The 22,927-nt window shown below is 52.6% G+C and overlaps 1 protein-coding gene across 3 annotated transcripts; it reads right to left on the bottom strand.

Moving 5' to 3' along the window:
* Window positions 1-41: 41 nt before the first annotated feature.
* BICDL2 (BICD family like cargo adaptor 2) lies at window positions 42-7,670 on the bottom strand. 3 transcript variants are annotated; one of them, XR_014017629.1, is made up of 11 exons: window positions 7,614-7,662; window positions 5,926-6,239; window positions 3,371-3,586; window positions 3,122-3,238; window positions 2,878-3,024; window positions 1,797-1,994; window positions 1,531-1,680; window positions 938-1,068; window positions 567-687; window positions 229-467; window positions 42-81 (listed from the first exon to the last, which is right to left on the bottom strand). XR_014017629.1 is itself a non-coding variant. In XM_081256633.1 (11 exons), exons 3-11 carry the CDS (start codon window positions 6,205-6,207, stop codon window positions 318-320), a joined length of 1,512 nt encoding a protein of 503 aa, XP_081112759.1. In that variant the 5' UTR covers window positions 6,208-6,239; window positions 6,353-6,457; window positions 7,614-7,670; the 3' UTR covers window positions 58-317. The 3 variants fall into 3 exon arrangements, 2 of the variants coding, with proteins under 2 accessions (XP_081112759.1, XP_081112758.1); XM_081256633.1 differs by adding an exon at window positions 6,353-6,457 and having other exon boundaries at window positions 58-467; window positions 7,614-7,670; XM_081256632.1 differs by having other exon boundaries at window positions 58-467.
* Window positions 7,671-22,927: the final 15,257 nt, after the last annotated feature.

The following is a 22,927-nucleotide window of genomic DNA, read 5'->3' as shown; positions in this document are numbered from 1 at the left end:
ATTATTCTGTCTGAGCTTGATACATAAATACCCACCCTCACCTCTGTCCTGGAGCATGCCGGGGGCCAGGGGGCCTAGTCCCTGGAAAAGATAGACCTATATAGATTCGAAAAACAGCTCTGCCACACCTGCCCCTGCCACCCACCTGGGGTCCCTGGCCCCCATAGCTGGCCCCTGCTCCCGGTGAGCCCTTGCCCAGCCCCTCGGGGTGGAGAGGGCACCAGCCACCTTTGGCAGACAGTCGGGGCCCGTCGCTCCGTTGGCCAGAAGAGGAAAGTGAGCCAAAGAGGGCAAAGGTGGCCCCCTCGACCAGGCGCTCAGGTCCTTCGGAAGAGGTTGCTGAAGAAGCCGCCGGCGGGCCCAGGGCCGAGGCGCGGCGGGGCGCGGCTCGGGGCGGATCCAGCCGCACTCAGCTCTTTCTGGCGTTGTGATCGCAGCTGCTGTCCGATGACCACCTGCATGTCGTCCTGCGGGCAGGGCGGCCGGGCCGGCGGGTTGGGTCAACGTTCGGCCCCGCCCCCGCCGGTCCCGGTCCCGGTCCCGTCCCCGCCGGCCCCGCCCCTCACCTGCCAGGCCTCCAGCTCTTGCGTCAGCGCCACCTTCTGGCGTATGGTGCGAAGCAGCTCCCGGGAGAGGGAGTCGCGCTCCAGAGAAACGCGGCCGAGCTCCAGGGCCAGTTCCAGCGACCTGCAAGAGAGAGGGGCAGAGAGCAGCTCCGAGGGCGCTGGGGCCTCAGCGAACAGTGGTGGTTGGGGGCTCCTGGACCCAGGCGGGAGTGAGGCCGCTAATACCGAAACCAGGGAGGTTAGGGGGCCCTTGCATCAGAGTGGGGACAATTATAGCACTCGCGTGAGGGAATCCGAGACCCAGAAAGGCCAGAGTGTCCTGGGGGCCTGTAGCCCCCCCGGGGCGGTGGTGGATGGTGGCAGATGCTCACTTGTTCACGGCCTCGTCCCGATCCGAGAGGGCGCCGCTTAAGACCTCCTCGGGATCCTCCTGCGCCCGCAGTTCCTTTTGCCTTTGCAGCTCCTCCCGTAGGGACTGTAGCTCTTCCCGCTGCAGCGCCACCTGCGGAGAGGGTAAGGTGCAGAAAGGCAGGTAGACCCCTGAGTGTCCCAGCTCTTGCTCTTCCAGGCAGCCTGGACTCCAGCTCGCCGCCCTCCCGCCCCTCCCCCACCCCCTTCCCCGCCTGCTCCACAAACAACCCAGACAGCTGTGGTCCTGTGCTGGAGATGAATCTTCTGAGCGCCTAGAGGGGTGGGGTTGGTCGGGGCTAGATGGGTGGTATAAGCCTGCAGGAAGGATGCATGGAGAAGCATTGGGAGGTGGGACCAAAGGGGCAGTGTAGTCCAGGAAGTCTTCTTGGAAGAGATGACATACAGGCTGGCTCTTCAAACATGATTGCAAGTTTTTTGGGATGAAGGGCTATCCAGGTAGAGGGGAATTCGTGGGCAAAGGTTCGGAGATGTAGATGGGAAAGAGAAACTGACATTGAGAGGGGTTTTGCGTTCAGTACTATGCTCCCCCCACCTCATCCTGCAACCGGGCCACTTCCGCCGCCTTCTCTTCCAGTATCTCCGCTGGGCTCAGGGATGCTCGCTTCCTGGGAGGCTCCAACCTCTCCTCCTGGGGCGAAGGCTGGTGGCTGGATGCCTCTTGGGTCTCCGGGGACAGAGTGGCCTGTTCACCAAAGAAACTGGTCAGTGCAGTGTCGAACCTCGTGGGGAAAAAAGGAGGGGCGGAGTCTGCAGCCCTCCTGGATGGTACGTGTGGGGGCTGGTGGGCCGAGAGCTCACCAGAGCATCTCCGCCTCTGTCCGCGTTCTGGTCTTGGTCCTTGTCGCTGTCGAGGCTATGGGCAAGCTCTAACTGCAGCGAGGCTCCTGAGATGTTGGCGTCCTGGAGGCGCGACTCCTCCTCCAGCTCCGAGACCCGCCGCTGCAGCCTCCGCAGCGCACTCAGTGCCTCCCCCGCCTCGGAGCGCGCGAGTTCCAGCTGCGACCAGCCCACCACAGAGCGAAACAAGGGCGGTCAGCCAGGTGCTCCCGCCACCGGCATCCCGCAGCCGGCCCACAGGGGGCGCCGGCGCGCCGCAGAGAGTCAGGCAGCCCCGCGGGTCCGCGCAGCCCAGCGCTGAAGTTGGCTCTCACTCCCGGATCGCTGGGCTGCCCTGGGCCGCGCAGTTCCCTCGGCAGACACCGATTTCCTCCCCTATAAAGCAGGGCGCCGATAGGCGCCCCGGCTTCAAAGTTTCCCATCACCCTCCCTCCAGTCTCACCCCACCAGGTCACCTCGAAAAGCCCCACCCCCTCCCCCGACCATACCGGTCTACCTTCTAACTCTCACTAATGCTGTCATCCAGCATTGACTGATCCTTTCTTCTAAGCTGGGCAATGTGCTGAGTGTCTCACACCCTTACCACAGCCATGTACCATTACCATCCCATCTCACAGATGGGGAAACTGAGGCTGGTGTTCCGCAATAGTAGGAAGGGACACTGAAATAAGAACCCAGGTAATTTGACCACAAAGTGCAAACTCCTGAGATCTCAAACATCAAGCCATACTGCCTCTTTTCGTTTCCTTTCTTCCATTTTCACAGCCCAGACCTGGTCCAGGTCCCTATCATCTCTGCCCTGAGTTCTGGCCTCAGCCCCATCCCTGGCCTCCCAGATGCCAGTCTCTGATGCATTCTAAGAGTACTGCCCCTGCTCAGTAGCTTATGGCTCCCACTTGCCCTTGTGCTAATGCCTGTGCTCTTCTGGTCCAGCTGTTAGGGCTCCCAGTGACCCAGGTCTGGTGTCTTCTCCCAGGAAGCCCTGAGGCAGTGGCCAAGGCCCCTGCTGGATGCACCTGCCCACCCCAACCCTACTAGTCACCTCCAGACTGTGCTCCTGCCTCTCCCGCCGTAGCAGCAGCAGCTCCTCATGGGTTGCCTGTAGCCTGCCTTGGCCCTTCTCCACCTCCTCACACAGACCTCGAATCTGGGCCTCCAGGTCCTGTCGGCGACTCTGGAGCATCTGATTCTGGGAAAAGGCCTCAGAGCTGGAGTGGAAGGGCTAGGCCAGGCACAGACAGCCCCCAGCCAGCCTTCCAGGTTCAGTAGACCCAGCTGGCACTCACCTCCCCCTGCAGACACTCCAGCCGTGTCCTCAACTCTGCCCCAGCCAAGGCTTGAGCCTGGCACTGCCCCCGAAGTCCATCCAATTCTCTCTGAAGCTCCTGCTCAGTCTGGGAGGCCTGAGGGTGGGGAGAGGCAGTGGAGCCCTCAGCTGGCCCAAGCCGCAACACCAAGCCCAGTGCACCCACTCCCACCAGGACCCAGGTGTCTGCCCCTCCTTGCCCAGGGACCCGGGGTCAGGGCCGTCCCACCTGGGCCAGCTGCTGGCTGAGCCGGAGGTTCTGTTCACTGAGTTCACTGAGGGCGCGTGCCCGCTCCCGTCCGCTGTCCTGCTGCTCAGAACGCTGCTCCCCCAGCTGGGCCCGAAGGGCCTCCACGTCCCCCTCCAGCTCCACAGTCCTGGCCTCCCACTCGGCTCCCCGGGCTGCCAGGCCTCGGCGGAGCTCATGGTTCTCCTGCTGCAGCCGCTGTGGGGGCCGAGACAGAGGGTAGAGACAGGGAGAGGTGAGACTGGAGGGGACGCAGGGAGACAGACAGAGACCCAAAGAAAGTCCAAGGGGGGTCTGAGACAGGCCTGAAAACCAGAAACATGAGAGAGCCGGGGAGGAAGTGGGCAGAGGGCAAGACACAGCCTCAGACAGTAGAGGAGGAGAGGGAGCAATAGAGAGAAGCTTCCAGGAGGGGCTGACCCTGGGCCAGAGTTGGGCGGGGCTCCCTGATGCCCACTCACCTCTGGCTGCCACCAGGGCTTCTGGACCCGAGGGCGTAGGCGCCTCTGTGGCGCCTGAGTCTGGCAGAATTGAAGCCTCGGCCCATGGCCTCACACACCTGCCTTCCAGGGGCTCTGGAGGTTCGGCCTCTGCCCAGCCTCTCTGCTCGGTCCCTCTCCCCCAGCTCCTCCTGGCCAGCTCCCTCTAATTATCCCTGGTCAGCCACACCCTGGCCCCAGGCCTCTGCCTGCCCTCCCCCAAACCTGTCTAACCAGCAGGGGGGTGCTCCTGGCACACCCAGATGCCCAGCTTGTGGAGGCAGGCAAGCAAGTCAGGGGGCCAGCGTCTCCCGCCTCCCCGTCATAGACTCTCCACGCAGGAAGGTGAAGCTAACCACAGCTGCTACAATGATTAGCAGGCATTCCTGCCAGGGCCTGTGCTAGCACTTTACCTATATTATATTATTTTATTTACTCCACGAGACTTAGACTCCTTAACATCCTCATTTTACAAATGAGGAAACTGGGCCTCAGAGAGGTTAAAAGCCTTGCCCAAGGACACACAGTGAGTTAGTGGAGCCGGGATTCTAACCCAGGCAGCCAAGCCCTTAACCAAATACTGTGGGGGCAACACAGCTCTAGGATGGAGCCCACAGGTTCGGGGTCCGACTGTCCTGGCCGTTGTCCTGCTCCGCTGCTGCTTTGTGGTAAGGCAAGTTCCGTAATATCTCCAAGTCCCATCCATTCATCCATCCATCCATCCATCCATCCATCCAATATTTCCTGAGCTCACCCCGTTTTGGAGTCTTTGTCAGCAGTAAGTGAGACCACCAAGTTCCGTGCCTGAAGCAGCTTAGAGTCCAGAGGCAAATGGACACATGCTTGAACCAGGTAGTTTCAGAGGGGGGACATTAAGAGCTCTAAAGAAACCCTGAGAAGTGATGAAGAGGAGTGGGGTGGGGTGGGGGCTCCTTCAGGAGGAAGTGATGTCTGTTGACTCCTGCAGGGCAAGAAGGAAGAAGGCTACAGCAAGGGACAGCAAGTGCAAAGGCCCTGAGGCAATAAGCGTGTGTTGCTCAGGGAACTGAAAAAAGGCCCCCTCTGAGGAGGGACTGCGTGGCTGAGATGACTGAGTGGCTGAGATGACTGACGTCAAGGAGGTCACATGGGGAGGAGTTTTGGTTTCATTCTAAATGTGAGGGGGAGCCACTGAGAGATTCTGGGCAAGGACTGAAATGATCTGATTTGCAATTTTTGAAGATCCTTCTGGCTTCCGCATGGAGAAGGGGCTCAGGGGGCAAGAGTGGAAGCTGAGGACTAGTGAGGAGGCAGCTGCAGTGTCTGGGGCAGATGATGGGGCTGCGGCCAGCTTGGAGAGACGATGAGAAGTGGGTAGATTCACAATTAGTTTCGAAGAAGAATCAACAGGGCCTGCCAGTGTGGGAGGGAGAGGTCACAGAGATGTGCAGGCTCTGGTCCTATGGCGGGAAGCTGGGGTGGGGACAGCAGGGGATGGGGTCATGGAATCTAGTGCCACTTATGTTGAAATGCCCATTAGGTGGCCAGGTGGGGAGGGTGTGGGGCTGACGACATGGATACAGGAGTCAGTGGTGTCCAGGGTGTTTAGGGGACCAGATGTGACCCCCAGGGTGAGAGTGTGGCTGACCACAGCCTGGGCAGAGGGAACTGTTCATATCTCCCAGAGCTGGGTGAGAGCTAACCGAGATGATGCATGGAAAGTGCTTAGCCCAGAGCCAGGCAGGGAGAGAGCCCAGGATCTGTTGGCTGGGATCCTGCAATACTGCTGAGGAGACAGACCCAAGATTCAGAGAGGTCCAGCAGCTTGCCCAAGGTCACACAGCCAGGCAGGGATCTGAACCCAGGTCCTGTCTTGCCCTCAGAGCCCATGCTCTTAACCACTGGGCAACACTGCCAGGGAGGCTGGTCCCAGACCTGAACTGCTGTTCCGGAGGCATCCCGCTGCCTGGCTTTCCTCTCCCTGCCCCCCTGCCCTGTCCTCCATCCCCCCTGCCCTGTCCTCCATCCCCCCTGCCCTGTCCTCCATCCCCCCAGCCCTGCCCTCTGCTGTCAGCTCACTTCCTCATGCTCAGAGTGCTGGGCGCTCAGCATCTCCAGCCGCTGCTGCAGCTCCTCATTGCGCTCCAGAAGCATCTTGCCAAGCTCTGCGGCCAACAACAGGTCTTTCTCCTTCTGCTGCAGCTGCAGGGCCAGGTCCTCGGGCTCCTCAGGCCTTGGGCCCCCTCCCAGGAATGAGTCCCGCCGCTCCAGCACAAAGGGGAAGAAGCCCTCATTGCTGCTGGGGGAGGTGCCCCCGGAGAGCAGCCCGGATGGGAAGCTGGGCCCTTCTGGGGAGCTCATGGTGCTTGCAGTGCCTGTGGGGACAGGCAGGTCTGTGGGGAGAGGTAGCTGCATGACACTCTACACCGCAGCCCAAAGGGGTTCACTGCCCCGCCCCCCCCCCCACACACACTGGCCAAGACGTGGCTCTCCTGCAGTTCTTCACCTGCCTACTGGCCCTCTCGGTTCTGCAGCCAGGGCCTCCCTGGGCCATAAAGGGTTAATGATCTGTGTCTTGGCTGTCCAGCTCCGTTAATGTCCCCAGGGTAAACTGAGTCAGGGAGAAGCAGGAAAAGAGCTGTCCAGCCTTCTGCCTCTGGCAGATGTTTTCTGCTCCCAGGAAACCTTCTCCCAGTGCTCCAGGACTACACACCACCCCAGCGACGGTCCCCACCCCCCTCTTCCCAGGACCCAGCTGTTCTGGCTCCCAGCCTCTTACCAGCTGGGAAACTCTTCCCAGAACCCAGGTTCTTGGGACTCAGGACTCTGCGATGAGTCCAGCCTCTTCTCCCAAGAATACAGGGCCTGGGGAACTTATATGTCCTGAGCCCTTAGCCCCCAGAAATCCAGCACCCTCCCCTTCCGGAAGCCCAGGCCCAAGTTCCCAGCCACCCAGCCCTCCTGGCCCTTGTTTTCCTATTTTCTCAGGTCCCCATCCTTCTGAACTTAGGTGCCTGGACCCTCAGCCCACCACTTCTGGATTGCTGGCCCCAGTCCCCCAGTTTCCAGGCCCTGAGTGGGCGGGCGGGCGGGCGGGCCTGCGAGGTAACAGGTTGTGCCGGCACTGCCGCCCGCCCGGCCACTCCAGGTTTCTGTTTACTTCCCGCCCGGCTTTGGGGATGGGAGCCTGGTGGCACTTCCCTAGGACCGCCAGGGCCCGCAGTTCAGGGGCTCCAGGGCTCAGGAGGGAGGGGACACACGGGGATTTCCTGGCATATTACCCTTCTCCAGCACTCCTGAGGTTCCCCCACCCCCTACGCGCGCACACACATCTATCCCTTCCCCTCCTCTCCTCGCCAGGTGTCCGACCGCAGGCCTACTCTCAGGACCCAGGCATCAGCGGCAGTCCCAGCCCAAATGCCCCCTGGCCAGACTGGGGGTCTCCCTGACGTGGCCTCTGCAGGCCCAACACTGCTCTGGGACTCAGGGGTATCCCTCCTCCTCACCCCTCCCGGCACCGAGCTACCAGTTATTAGCACCTCTACCCAGGCGTCAGGGTCCCCAACGCCTCGACCCCCAACCCTAGGCGTCGGAAGCCCAGCCACCGCCTTCCTGCCTTCCTTCCTGCCCGCGTCCCCCGTTTCCCGGCCCCGGGAGTCCGGCCCGGCCGCCCCTGCCCCGCCCCATCCCCCACTCGCCCACTCTCCCCGGCCCGGTCCGCCCGAAGCTCGAAGGGCCCCTGTCCTCGGCGCCCCTTAGGCTCTCACCCGACGACGCTGGGCTCCCTCCGAGGTACCCGCGGTCCCTGGTCCCCTCTTCCGCAGGCGGCGCCAGGTGAACTGCCCGCACAGGTGAGGGGGCGGTGCCACGGGCAAGGCTGGGGCGCCCCCTGGTGGCCGGAATGGCCAGGTGGGGCCTAAAGAAAGTCGCCTCCACCCAGGTCAGAGCCAGTGACCCATCTTGCTGCCATCGGAAAACGACAGGGCCCATTAACTGAGCACTTGTTGTGTGCAGACCCCTGAGCATATATGTCAGCTCCTCTCCCCTCACAACTGCCCTTGTGGGATAGGAAATTATTAACAATAACAGCAAATCTAACATGTATTAATGCTAAGTAATATGCTAAGTAATAATATCCTCTTATATGGGGATAACTTCTTTACTTTCATGACATCCTAATGAAGCAGGAACTACTATTATCCCCATTTTACAGATGAGGAAACTGAGGGCCAGGGAGAATCTAACTTGCTTGGGGTCACATGGACAGAACTTGAATGTGAGCAGCACAAGTGTGACTTCAGGGTGTGTGCTCTTATGCTGATTCCCGTGCTGTAGGTGACAGCTAAAGTGACTTGCCCATAACCACACCTTAGCCTGTGCACCTCCCAACTTGAGGCTCTCAGTTCCCAGGCTGCACAGAGTCAGAGGCAGAGGTCTGGGTATGGAGACTGGGAGGATCCAGGCCTGGGTTCTGGGGTCCAGCCCAGTGCAGCCTGGGCATGCAGGGGATGCCCCTGCCGTGGCCTGGTGGCTTGTCAGGAGTCTCCTCAGACTTACAGGGCTCCCTGGGTCCCTGTAAAAGGGGTTCCTGGCCTGGTGAGTAGGGACAGATGAAGGGCTGGGAGCAATGGTATGCTGGTAACACTTTAACAACAGACTCTCTGGGTAAAAAGAATGCCCTGATTTGTTGCTTTTGCCAATTTCTGTGCTGTAAGTCCTCCCTCCAAAGCTGATTTCAAGCTACTGATGTGACATCCTTGAATGTGGAGATGGGCAGAAATGTCCATAATCAGCTTTTTAGCCAGTATCAGCTTGGTGCCCTGCCCCTCTGGCTGGGGGCGGTCAGGGCTTCTGAGTCTTGGAGGACTGGAGTCCTATCTGGCTGAGTTTTAGAAAAACAGGAGGAAGATGGGAGCTGGGACTCCTGACTTGTGGGGAAATGGATGCAAGGATTCCTTGGAGGGGTGGTTCAGGGGCTGGGACTACTGTGTCCAGGGCTGGGACAAGGTTTCCTGCCAGCATAGAGCAGGGGTACCAATTACATTGCAAAGGGGTCTGTGGGCTGCCTTGCCTGGCAAGGCCACTACATTCTCCCACAGCACCTGTGGGACAGCCTGGCAGACTTCAGAGGGCTGGAGACACCCCAGCCTTGCCTCGCTGCTGCCACCTGACTCCCTCCAAATACCAGGACCACCCGGGGCCCCAGGTATAATGCACCCACACTCGGCAAGCCTTCCCTGAGCCCCCCTCCTGCCAGGCAGGGGGTGGACTCACCTGGAGATGAAGTGCTCAAGGCCCTACTCCCAAAGGAGTTTCACAGTCCACCCAGGAGGTTGGAGGAAGTGTAGACCTATAAACCAGAAAGGCACCAATAAAACAAACAGCAAAAGAGCTTGGCTCTCGGGTGCTGGCATCACATGGCTTCAGTCCAAATTCCAGTTTGTGTGTACCTGTGTCATTCAGCTGACTGGCCTCTGCAGCCCTCAGTTTCCCCATCTGTAAAATGGAGGCGATCACAGTTCCTAGCTTATGGAGTTCTGAGACTTCAATGAGGGTGAAGTACCAGTGCTTAGGCTGTGCTCCTGATCCTCAGCAGGGCCCTAAGAAATGACTCACCACATGTATTACAATGTATTTCATCCTTACAGCAACTCTATTAAGTCATTACCATTCACAGACAGGTTACCAGCTCAGGGAGGCAAAGTGATTTGTCTGTGGCTGCATGGCCGACCTCTCATTCCATCTTGCCTGGCTCCCAGCCCCAGTCATTCTTTGGACATTTGAATCTGGCCTCCAGCCTCTCTGCTGGACCTGAGTCCTGGCCTCCAGCCCCTCCCCTGTCCCCCAGCTCCCCTCTCCCAGCCTCCCTGCTGATCACAGGTGAAGATGGATAAGAGTGACAGAGTGGCCCCAGAGAAGCCCTAGGGATGCTGGGACATGTCCAGATAAGAGCAGGGATGATAATAACCCAGCCCTCTGGTCTCCAGCCACCCCCGAAGCAAACCAGCTTCCTGGAGCCTCCAAGCTCTGGCTCAGCCCTGAATGCTCTCCCCCACCTTCCTAACCACCTGGTGGACCCCTAGTGTTCCGAGTCCTGGTGTCTCCTCCCTGGGGAAGCCTCCACAGACTTCACAAGGACTTGGGCAGCCTCTGCTGGGTGGCAGAAGCCAGCAGAATGCCCCACCCCCTCCAGTGAGGCAACCCAGGGAATGGCGCACTTCCAGACCAAGGCGCCTCTGGGCTTTTACGACAGATACAAAGTCTATGAACAATCAGTAGTATTGTTTGGGGCATTTAAAACCTTCCTATAAAATGTTTTGCACTGAATACATTGTTCTGTAACTTGCTTTTTCTCATTTAGCCTGATATTTCCAAGTCTTTTCCCAACTTAAAAAAAATTGACTTTATTGGTAGGTATTCATTTCCTAGGGCTGCCATAACAAAAAACAGAATATATTGTTTGGCTCAAAATATAGAAAAAAACAGAATGTTTTATTATGGCTCAAAAAACAGAAATGTATTGTTTCATAATTCTGGGGGCCAGAAGCCCGAAATCAAGGTGTGGGCAGGGTTGGCTCCTCCTTGAGCCCCTGACGGGCATCTCTCCCACACTGCTCTCCCAGCTCCATGGTCCATCACCCAGAACTCCCTGTGCTCCTTCCGCAGGTCTTATCCCCTGGAAACCACTGATCTGCTTTACTTTGCCTCTTCCAGATTGCTCTCTGAATGGAGTCGTGGCAGTGAAAGCACCAAGTCCTAACCACTGGACTGCTAGGGAAGTCCCTGCTCCTGGCTACTTTGACCCAGCATAATGCTGCTGAGATTCATCCATGTCATACATATCAGTGGAAACAATAGGGTTGAGAAGTTTCAAATCTAAAGGAAAGTTGCTGAAATAACACAATGAATACCCTCCACTTAGGCTCCTAATGGTGGACATTTTGCCACATTTGCTTTCTTGCTCTCTTTTTTTTTTTTTTTTTTTTTTTGTGGTACGCGGGCCTCTCACTGTTGTGGCCTCTCCCGTTGTGGAGCACAGGCTCCGGACGCACAGTCTCAGCAGCCATGGCTCACGGGCCTAGCTGCTCCATGGCATGTGGGATCTTCCCGGACCGGGGCACGAACCCATGTCCCCTGCATCGGCAGGCGGACTCTCAACCACTGCGCCACCAGGGAAGCCCTGCTCTCTTACACTACACACACTCGCACACATTTTACTAAACCATTGGCTACTTCAGCTTGCATCTCTGAGGATGCAGATATCCCCCTACATAATCATGTACCATTATCACATGTGATCAGCTGAACATTTCTCTTTAGACACCTTTCATCTGAAATACTCCCCTTGTCTTCTTTTTTTTTTTTTATATTTATTTATTTATTTTGGCTGTGCCAGGTCTTAGTTGTGGCCCACAGGATCTTCTGTTGCTGCATGCATGCGGGATCTAGTTCTCTGACCAGGGATTGAGCCCGGGCCCCCTGCATTGGGAGCGTGGAGTCTTACTCACTGGACCACCAGGGAAGTCCCACTCCCCTTGCCTTCTTATGTGTCTTTTGGGATATTGACTTTGGGGGGAAGAATACAAGCAGCTGTTTTCCAAAATGTTTCTCAGACTTATCCAGGCTAATGTATTTATTTTTTTTATTTTTATTTTTTTTAGATGTTTTAGGACTTTAATGTCTTTCACACGGTCAACATAAAACACTGACAATGGATGAACAATAGGGGAAAAGACTATTCAGCAAAGATCTTCCTTCTTCGGCCTCACTGGTCAAACACCAGAAGGAGAACGATCACGTGAAGCAACAGTAAGGGAATTTAACACAGATTTTTAGTTTAACAGCATAACTGAAAAACAAAACCAACCAACCAACCAACCAACCGATCTTCTACCCACTGAAAGGAAAGGAAAAGTGAATCAGGGAGCTTCCAAATCTTGTGAAGCAGCTTAAAAAGGGAGAGGGGAGGGGGAAGGGGAGACACACGACTGTTGAGAACCTAACACTCTAATGCACAAGGTCAAGGATCCTAACAAATTCTCAAAGTCTCAACATATACCAACAAGAACCATATTATTAGAAATATAAAGGCACAGAGATATAAATGCATAGATATATAAACTATTTGGTAGTAAAAACAGACCTTGCTATACAAACATATAGTAAGTCACTTCTATCGCTTTATGAGAACAACCGTATAAAGAAAGGATCCAGAAGACCCCACTGCTGTCATCTTGCAAAGGATCAAAATTCAGCACCTAGAGGGCCCCACCCACCCTCCATGCTGTGTGTCTGTGTTTCTCTAAAAATAATAACCTGCAATTGGCATATAATTAAACCCATAGGCAGCTTTGAATATGAGATCTAGGCAGAAAAAGTAGCAGCAAAGACAACAGTAGCTGGAATTTGGTAGAAAAGTAAGAGAAGACTTTTTTTTTTTTTTTTTTTTTTTTTTGCTGTACGTGGGCCTCTCACTGTTGTGGCCTCTCCCGTTGCGGAGCACAGGCTCCGGACGCGCAGGCTCAACGGCCACGGCCCACGGGCCCAACCGCTCCGCGGCATGTGGGATCTTCCCAGACCGGGGCACGAACCCGTGTCCCCTGCATCGGCAGGCGGACTCTCAACCACTGCGCCACCAGGGAAGCCCAAGAGAAGACTTTTTAAAAGCTTCCAGTTCAAGTCAGAATTAAGGTTAAGTTTCAACAGCTTGGGATAGCTGTGGATGCTTTTCTGTTCTCTGAAAAAAGAAGAAAATCTATCATAAGTATGTTCATTCGAAAAACATACTGTGTTTTTTAGCCATGCCCAGGTGACTTCCAATTTTGTACACTGTTCAAGGGCAGAGTGTATATTAGTTAGGATGTGCTCATAGCTGGTGCATCTCCAAAAAATGCTTCATGGAGGCTGCCAGCTTCTGACATCTTCGATGGTGACAGCATTATACAGAGAGGCCTGAATGCCTCCCACGGACCCAGAAGAACCACCGATGCAGCCGTTAAGAACAGGAGCATCTGGTTGAGCATCAGGATGACCCTCCTTCCCGTCACCAGCTCCTGCGAGAGTCACGGCACCTGAGGCCGTCGTGTCCAACCTCCCACCTGAAAGCCCCTGCAGGTGGCCAGGAGCGTCACACATCTCAGTCATTAGAAAATTCCTTTCCAACGGCAGTGAAGGACCATCATGCTCACAGGTAACCTAGGTTAGCTCAACTCTTCAATGAGCCTGCTGTGCAGGGGGCAGGGAGCGGGCAGCTATTCTCATGCGTGAAAACATACATCTTCCATGGAGCTCACAGAATTAACTACTCTCTCTGATGTTCAGGGGAGCAACAGTGTCTGTTCTTACACTGAACAGGCTTGTGCCAGCTGCACTAGAGATGGGATGGCACCCTTTGTGCTGTCAGAGAAGAGATTTTCAAAGGAAATTTTGACCAAAGCTCCTAGAAGTGCGCCCCCCCCACCCCCCGTGCTCTCGGCCGTGGAATCGTGCTAAGGGGCCTGTAAGCAGCAGCAGGAGCACCCCCGTAACAAACGGTCTTTCCCAACTAGTTACAATAACTGCTACTCCAGGATGGACAGGGTCCTAGATGTGTCTCCTTCAGCGTCTGAAAACTAAACCAATTCTCTGACAAGCTTCTGGATGGGACACGTACTCACCACCTATGCCCTTTCAGGGAGATCATAGTGAGTTCAAGAGCTTTGTCGAGAAATCTTTTTTCTAAAGCATCATCTCCTTTGGTGTTGCCAATGAGGAATGGAATATTCATCTTGCTTCTATTCTGGGCCTGCACTGGACATCAATTCTAATAGTAGCTTTTCCTTTTCGACCACTTTCCAAAATTATAGTTCTCTTTTTCTGTCTAGAAGCTTTGGATGGTTCCTTCACCGATGGAGAAGTTATCCACTGGTACTCTAAGCCATAAATCCTCACTAAGAGATTCTGCCAAAGCACTTGCACCCAGGTCACCAATGAGCGTGTTGCAGTTCAGAGTGATACGCCTCAAACCAGCCATACAGTCAAGATCAGGTCTCCTGGAACGAAGACTCTCAGCCCAGGTTTCTTCATGGTTTCTGGTAGTCTTTGTTAACATAGTTAAGCCTCTCTCTCTCACAACTAGCCCACTTAGCTCCATGTTCCTTAGCGCACCCGATGCACTTACACAGCGTTTAAGAGCTTTACACAATTGGAAGGTCACATCTTTATTTCTTTTCGCAGGAACACGACTTCTGTAAACTTTATTTCTGCCAGAAGCTGTCTCGACAAGCCGTGGCTGGAAGAAGCTCTGGATACAGATCAGGGGCAGCGGGTGCTCAGGAGTGGCGCCCAGTGCACCCCGCGGAGGCGGTCGGCCTTAAGTCCAGCGGGGCGTCCCACAGGGAAGCGCGCATGGAGGGCAGAGGCACCAAGTCCTTCAGCGCGCACAGGTCCTCAGAGCGCAGAAAGAAGTCGGCCGCGCTGTCCCGGCGCAGCTTCACCGAGTGATCATGGCCCGAGCACGGCCTCGGGGACGCTGGCTGCGGACACGATGGCCACACCCGCCTGGGGGCCCCGGCCCCTCGGGCGCCCACCGCCCGGCGGCTGCGGCTGGACCGGCGTCGCAGCCAGAAGACATAGGGCCACAGGCCCCAGCTACGCCAACCCCCCCATGCCGCGCTCCGGAGACCCCGCGTGGCCTGGCGTTGGCGCAGGCATCTATCCAGGCTAATGTATTTAGATTTAGTTTGTTCTTAACAGCTGTAAGGTATTTCATCCAATGTTTATGCCCCGATTTATTTCTCCACTCTCCTATCAATGAACACTTAGTCTTCTGGCACTTCTTCAACATTATAAACAATGTTCTAATGCACATCCTTGTACATAGATCTCCATGGACACTTGGATGGAAATTTTATGCTGTCATCATTCTAGAAGTAGAATCAGTGGGGGGAGGTGTTCCAGTGATCTCTTGCTGGGTAATAACTATCCCACCATTTAGAGGCTTGGAACAGCAAGGTTTTTTAAAAATTATTCTTTAGAACTTTTTTTTTTTTTAATTTATTTTTGGCCTCGTTGGGTCTTCATTGCTGCACACGGGCTTTCTCTAGTTGTGGCTAGCGGGGTCTCCTCTTCATTGAGGTGCGCAGGCTTCTCATCGTGGTGGCTTCTCTTGTTGCAAAGCACAGGCTCTAGGCGCACAGCCTCAGTAGTTGTGTCGCACAGGCTTCATGTGGGATCTTCCCAGACTGGGGCTCGAAGCCGTGTCCCCCCTGCATTGACAGGTGGATTCTTAACCACTGTGCCACCAGGGAAGCCCAGCAATTTGGTTTTCTCTCTCACAGTTTTGAGGGTTGGCTGGGTTCTGCCGGGATCTCATGCAGTTGCAGGTAAGATGGTGGCCGGGGCTGGAGTCGTCAGATGGTTTCTCTGCTCCCAGGTCTGGCGCCTGGGCTGGCAGGCTGGGTCAGCTGGGACGAGATAACGTTTCTTTCTTCACGCAGCCTCTGCACACGTCTGCCTGGATTTCCTCCCAGCGAGGCTATCCCGGACTCCTCACGTGGCAGCCGACTTCCCCAAAAACGAGGTTCCAAGAAGCCTGGGCAGAAGCTGCTAGGCTTCCTCAGACTCAGAAGTTCCCAGAAGCATCACTTCTACAGCATGCTACTGGTCAGGCAAGGCACTGAGTCAGCCCAGGTTCCAGGGGAAAGGAGTGGATTCCACCTCTCCACAGGAGAAGTAGAGAAGAATTTGCAGCCATCTTTTACCTACCACAGAGGTTATACTCTTCAGTTTTATTAAATATCGCCCAACCGGTTTCCAAAGGGTAGGTATGAATTTACACTCTGTAACCAGAAGTCCAACTCCATTTCTGATGTTTGCTGATAGCCTCAGGCTTCCCTCTTCCCTCTTGTGTCCCACATCTGGGCAAGCTGATAAGAAGGCCCTGATGCTCGCTCCCTTGCACAGGCGGGAAATTGAATTCAGGAAAGCCCTGGCCAGTGTGGAGGGGCTCTCAGCCCAGCCTCACCCCCTGACCACAGTGAAAGCCCCTCCTCACTCTCTCAAGCCATTTCTGACCTGCTTGGGAACCTGCCCTGCTCCTCCCAGGAAGCCTCATTATGTGAGTCATCAATCTTGTCCTATTCTCTTGCTATGTGTGACCTCATCAGTCTTCACCTCTGAACCAAATTTTGTGTGGAGGGTTTGATCCCATCACGGAGCAACCAGGAAACACACTCCTATCGGCAGAGTGTGAGTTTCATCTAGCCCGTACCTGGCTAATACTTGGCATCATCAGACTTTTTAATTTTTGCCAATCCGATGACAAACATGGTGTGAGATAATAGAAAAAATATATATCGGTCTCTGCCCTCAGTTCCTGGTACAAAGCTCCTGAAATCCTTGTAAATAGGGATGCCAGGAGAAGTGAGCTTTTCATTAAGTTGGTGTCAGTGAAGTGGGATTTGCTGGAACTCATGGAAGCATGTGGCTTGGGAAGAGAAAGGATAAAAGGGCAAGGGATGCGGAGATTTTGATTCCTGGTGGCCACGTGGTCACCCATGGCCTGGAGAAGCAGCTGTGCTGTACTCAGGTACTAAAGGTAAAAGCTGTCAATGGAATTTAGGGATGGACCCAACTATCAGGGAGTTGGTTCAATTGAGGCAGAAGGAAATGGAAACTAATAAGAAAATGGCAAACGATTCAATTGTTTATTGTTATCGGTAGTAGCTAAAATGAAATTAAAAGAGAGTGCTGGGTGGAACCTTGATACTGATCAGATTTTGGTGAGTCTGAGCTTTGGCCACTAGCTTAATGCCACCCACTGAGGGAAAAGTCACGCAGGGACAACCATAAGTACCTCTGAGACCTCAGGTCACCAGGAAGGTAGTCAAGGTGGGGGAAGGGCAAAACCAAGAAACTGCTGAAAACAGGGGGACAGTGTGGAGGGTTTTTTTCATTTCGTGGATCAGTATCATCACTTTCTTGAAGACCCTTTCTTGAAATGGATTGTGAGAGTAACTAGCTTAGGGGCTGTTCTTTGGCTTTGAGTCTGCAGAGTGGAAGGGCATGTCTGGGTTGATTCAGGACCCACAGCTCAGTATGAAAGAATCACAGATGGTTATAAGTGATCCAGACCCACAGGAGGTTATTCCCGAGGGAACAGCCAGCCTGGTAGACTGAATAAAAGCCACAGTAAGGTCTGATTACCCTGAGAAGGAGAACTATCCATCTCGCCCCATAAATGCCAAGTGGAACACTGCAGATGAAGTGGCTGACAACTCTGTATGCTAGCCACCTGGGGCTGGCTTTAAAATGACTTGAATATTTGCCCACGAAATATGCCCCTTACCCTGACCACCCTCTGGTTGGGGGGTGGCCCTTTTGCATGGGTACCCCACATAACCTGACTGCTGCAAAACTGAAGGACAGTTCAGGAAGCCTTATCAATCTGCGGTCCCAGCTCCCCCTCATGGGTCTTACTAAAGAAAAAAAATTAGGTTAATTAACCAGAAAATGGGGGGACTTCCCTGGTGGCTCAGTGGTTAAGAATCCACCTGCCAATTCAGGGGACATGGGTGTGAGCCCTGGTCCGGGAAGATCCCACATGCCGTGGAGCAACTAAATCTGTGCGCCACAACTACTGAGCCCGCACGCGCCTAGAGCCTGTGTTCCACAAGAGAATCCACCGCCATGAAGAGTAGCCCTCCCTCGCCGAAACTAGAGAAAGTCCAGCAACAAAGACCCAACGCAGCCAAAAATAAATAAATAAATTTAGTTATTAAAAAAAAAAAAGAAAATGGGGAAAGGCAGAGGAGAGAATCAAGAGACAAGAGACAGGTCTTGGCAGGGTGAACATTTTAAAGGATTATTAAGAAATAAGGTGAATAAAACGAATATTGATAGGAATGAAACAAAGAGGAAAACGAGAGGAGAGAAGGACTTCCTTGGTGGTCCAGTGGTTAAGACTCCACGCTTCCATTGCAGGGAGCACGGGTTCAATCCCTGGTTGGGATCCTGCATCCCACATCCCGCATGACGCGTGGCATGGCCAAAAAACAACAACAAAAAAAAACACAGGGGGCTAGCAACCTGGGGAGAAGTCAGACTCAAGTCCCAGAACCAGCTCTGGAGATTCTACTTGGCCATGAGAGTTTTTAAAGGGGAAAAAGGGAAGGTAATCTCAGTTAATCACTGACTGTCAGTTTCTTTTTCTTTGTCCGCACCTCGCTGGCAAGTAGGATCTTAGTTCATTGGAAGAGTGGAGTCTTAACCACTGCGCCACCGGGGAAGTCCCCTCAGTTAATCACTGAGATAGGGGGTCAGAATCATCACCATATCCCGTTGGGTGCAGCCTTGTCGACTCCTTGTGATCTTTCTTTAGATGCCACCTTGTTCACACAGTTTCTTCTCGAGATTACTGAAGGGGAAGCTAGGGAAAAGATCTAGTCATCTGTTAATTCCTTATTCTTCATTTCTATTTCTTTGATCTAAGGAAAGAATCAGGTTAGGCTAAGTATTGTGTGATCAAAAGATTTGAAAGGTGTGCTTGGGCCGGAGGTTAGTTACAATATGGCTTTGCTAAAGTGACAAGACAAAAGGGACCTCCTGCAAAAAGCTCTTTCCTGCAAAAAGCTGCTTACAGATCCCCATTGTCAGACATCACTCCATTTCTAAGGGATTAGGGGCGAAGGTCCATCTTCTGTAACTTCTTCCTGCTGACATAGGGTGTCGTAGTCTTAGAGTGGAAGATGTTGACATGCTTCTATACCATCTCTTTGCTGACAATTTTAGTTGCCTGCTTACATATACGGGCAGAGCAAGCTACAATTATTTTGACGCCCACAAAGACACAGATGATTATGAGCAATAGTGTTAACCGCATTCTCTTGAGGCCAGTTCTTGGAATTGTGCTAGCCAAAGAGTCACTACTGCTCAGAATGGAGCAGCTTATGTCATGGCTGCACTCTGGTCATCATGCTTCTTCCCTCTGGGGGACAGTTACAGTATCTGTAAAGCAACTCAAGAATGTGCATCAGACACTGAAAGATTCTATGACTCTCTTGTCCTGATCATTCACTGCTTGAGCCTGCTCTTTTGTGACTCAGGGAGGCTTGGGAGATTTCAGCTTTTCTACAAACAAGAGGCAGGAGACATTGGAAGGGCCTTTGTACTTGGGGGGAGGCGGGGGTACCGCAGTGTTCTGCTCGGTTTCAATTCCTCCCTTCTGCCTCCCCCTAACCCCATCCAAACAACCACTGATCTGCTTTCTATCCCTCTAGATTGGTTTGCATTTGCTAAATATAACTGGAATCATATAGCATGATCTAATTTTTTGTCTGTCTTCTTTTGTTTGTTTTCCACATTAACTTTTTTTTCTTATTGTGGTAAAATACACATATATAAAATTTACTATCTTAACCATTTTTAAGTGTACAGGTTGGCGGCATTACATGCAGTCACAATGCTGGGCAGAAATCACCACCATCATCCCCATAACTCCTTTCAGCTTGTAAAACTGAAACTCTGTCCCCATTAAACACAAACTACCCCTTCTCCCCACCATTGGCCCCTGGCAGTCACCACTGTACTTTCTGTCTCTGTGAGTTTCAGTACTCTGAGTACCTCATCTGAGTGGAATCCTGTAGTATTTGCCTGCCATTAAGTCTTTTCAAGGACAGTTTCTGTTGATTTTTTTTTTCCTTTGAACTGGCCATATTTCCTGTTTCTTTGTGTGCCTTGTGATTTTTTGTTGAACACTGGGACATTTAAATCTAATAATGTGGTAACTCTGGAAGTCAGATTCTCCCCCTCCCCAGCGTTTTCTGTTTTTTGTTGTTGTTTGGGGACTTTTTTTTTTTTTTTTGGAATGTTGTAGGCTGTCTCTGTGACTGAGGTGTGAACTTAATGTGTTCTTAGGTCTTTTCTGAGCCTTTCCTTGGGCACACGCAGTCACTTGCTAATTTTCCCCATAGATGCAGGTTTTTTGTTTTGTTTTGTTTTGTTTTAATGTTCTAGTCTTTAATGTCTGACTCCTGAAAGGGGAAAATCGTTAAAAGATGGGGGTTAATACTCAATGCTCTGTGGTGACCTAAATGGGAAGGAAATCCAAAAAAGAGGGGATATATGTATACGTATAGCTGATTCACTTTGTTGTACAGTAGAAAGTAACACAACATTGTAAAGCAACTATACTCCAATAACAATTAATTAAAAAAAAAAAAAGAAGGGGGTTAAAAAGGGGTCCCGGCCCTTTAAATCCCTCCCCCTACCCCGGGCAGTCACTTCAGCCAGATGGGCGGGGGCTGCAGCAGCAGGGGAGGTGCCACAAGAATGGCTGCCACCCCTCTGTCTACAGCTCCCTGATCAGAAGCATTGATCAGTCTCAGCCGTCAGAGCCCAGATCCCCCATCTTCGGAGGACAGGGTCCTTTTGCTCACCTTCCTTCCTGCAAGCTCTCCAGGTGGGGGATGGGCAGCTACTACTGAACTGAGAGCTGAAATTGATGACCATTTACTGTCCAAGCCTTCCCCTGGAAGTTATAAGCCTTCAGTGTTCCAGAATAGTTCCATCAGACAGATTCTGCCAGTGCAATTGTTGTCCAGGTGGGGAGACAGATTCCTGGTGCTTCCTACTCCACCATCTTCCCAGAATCTTCTCTGATCTAAAGCCTTTTGCACAACAGTGGGTGAAACAGTCGGGGAGTGAAGAAGGGAACTTCCCAGGACTCCTTGACACAGGAGCCCCACTCACCACTCACTGTGGTACCAAAACCTGTTGGTGAAGCCCTGACTTAGCAGCAATAGATTGAGAAAACAGAACGTAGAAGTGCAAGAGATCATGAGATTATGGAAGTTGGAATGTTTAAACAGGCTTTATGTAAAGAAGCTGTGTCTCCTTTACCTATTGTTTTATGGGAATGGATATTATGTCCTGCTGGGAATATTTCCCCTACCCGGTATTGTAAACTCCAAACCTGTAGGTGGAGTCCCAGCGGAGGCCACGTCTAGGAATGTAAGGGTCGATTGAATTAAGGTAAAAGTTCTACTAACTGGAATTCTACTAATAGGAATACTCCATCAGACTTTCTGTGAAGTGCCTCTTTTACCTGAGTGCAATTACAGGGATTGACACTGTATCTGACGGGGGAATGTTTCCCTAACTAGTACTGTGAAACAGAAAGTGTGCAAATCCTCCCTTCAAGCAAGGTTACTGGGACGTGCTAAACAGGAACCAGTAAGATTGCCTGACTCTACACAACGTTGAATAGAAGGTGGGGTGCTGGCAGGGACAGAGTCTCTGTGCGGTAGCCCTATGTGGAGTGTAGACTGGGGCTTAAGGCAAAAGCCTGTAAGCACCCCCCCAGCGATGACTACTGGGACTTTCAACTGGAGAGTTTCCAGGGTTATTTACTACCTTGTTTTCAGACATTAATTGAAGCTACCCCATGACTGAAGGACATAAAATTATCTTAAAACCTGAAATACCCATTACGTCTAGGGTGATGTCAGAGAAATGCTCTAATGGGGATGGCAGAACCCAGAAGAGTTCCATCATAAGATGGAAATGGTTTTCACAAGATGGTGCTGCCTGGGGAGACTGTCATGAGGAGGGAGCCTCTCTTCTCCGAGGACTGAATCCGGATCTGTGTGAGCAGCTCTGGATTCCATCACTTGGACAGTGAGTGCCCTATTAACAGCTGTCGACTGACCAACAAGGAGATGCTTGGTTTGTGGACAGCAGTTCCAAGATGAACAGACAACTTCCTCTTTGGAAGGCCACCACTGTGATCAAAGAATGTGAAAACAGATCAGTCTGGTGGGCTGAACTGCAAGCTGTTTTCCTAGCCATGATGGGAGAATTGGCAGTGGTGAAATTCCCTATGTTTTGGTTTCTACAGACTCACGGTCAGGCAGGAGGGCAACGGAAACCTGGCCTGTTAAAGGGATGCCTAGGGAATTCCCTGATGGTCCAGTGGTTAGGACTCTGCACTTCCACTGCAGGGGACACTGGTTCGATCCCTGGTCGGGGAACTAAGATCCCACATGCAGCACAGCGTGGCCAAAAAATAATAATAATAATTAAAAATAAATAAATAAAAGGATGCCCATATGGGACACAGCCCCGTGGAAATAACTATGGAAATTTGAGGGGCGCTTAAGGTAGGTACATGGCATGTCAATTCCCATCCTTGGAACCCCCTTCCAGCTTAATAAGCTGAGATTCCTATGTGTTCACTTAAGGTGGCTGCCACCTGGGCCCATGAGATAAATGGACACAGGGTCCCTACAGCAATGCCGAGTTGGGCTGTATCTGGACATGGTCCTCTTGTACCTCCTGAGGCACGAAATGCCAATAAGAGCTGTTTTGTCAACAAGCAAGAGACAGAGAATAGAGATAGTTATGTGGCAGATTCCCTGGGGGGAAGGCCTGGATTGTAACTGGCAAGTGAGACTAATGCTGGTATCCTTGTGGGGGTACAGATGGGTCCTGCTGAGAATAGACACCGACTCTGGACTGGGCTTTGCTTAGCTGGTGGTAGATACAAATGCTCAGAATAATATAAAAGAACTGGAACAGAAGATATTGTGACAATTTGGGTGGCCTATCATCATTTCTTCAGACCAAGGACCACATTTTATAGCCCATAATGTCCAGAGTACTAGTTTGGTAGAGAATTGGAGCAAGCAGCTAAAGCATTAGTTGTTTAAAATGGGACAAATAAAGAGCTGGCTTATACTCCTCCCTGTGGAACACAGGTATGAGTGCGGCCAAAGGAGTGTCCCCACTGGGTAGATGTCTCTGTTTTTCTGGTGGATCTGGGGAAGACAGGGTGGGGAGAAATGCTGGTAAGACTATGTAGTTTTTCCCAAGGGAGGAGGATGCTCATATAACAACTCTTTTTTTTTTTCTCTTTCTTTCTTCCCCACATCATCACAAGTTTTTTTCTTCCTACCTGGTTCCATGACCAGGGCTGCAAATACAAGTGCCCCAAACAGTGATGATTCCTAAATAAGAGATTGCAACTGTACTTCAAACCTTATGTCAGAATTCCTACGGGACTGATGGGGTAGGATGTGCCTTCACCCTCTCTGAGAAAATTGGC

Source organism: Mesoplodon bidens, assembly GCF_964165515.1.
Source record: "Mesoplodon bidens genome assembly, chromosome: 15".
Taxonomy (NCBI): Eukaryota; Metazoa; Chordata; class Mammalia; order Artiodactyla; family Ziphiidae; genus Mesoplodon; species Mesoplodon bidens.
This window is presented reverse-complemented; position numbering and strand designations above follow the sequence as displayed.

What these genes read in the sequence shown, in the direction of transcription:
- BICDL2 (XM_081256633.1), bottom strand. Translation starts at nt 6,207, where the DNA reads ATGAGCTCCCCAGAAGGGCCCAGCTTCCCATCCGGGCTGCTCTCCGGG. An exon ending in TGGAGTGTCTGCAGGGGGAG is followed by an intron (nt 3,025 to 3,121) that starts GTGAGTGCCAGC and finishes GCCTTTTCCCAG; the next exon opens with AATCAGATGCTCCAGAGTCG. An exon ending in GGCAGGAGCACAGTCTGGAG is followed by an intron (nt 1,995 to 2,877) that starts GTGACTAGTAGG and finishes GGCTGGTCGCAG; the next exon opens with CTGGAACTCGCGCGCTCCGA.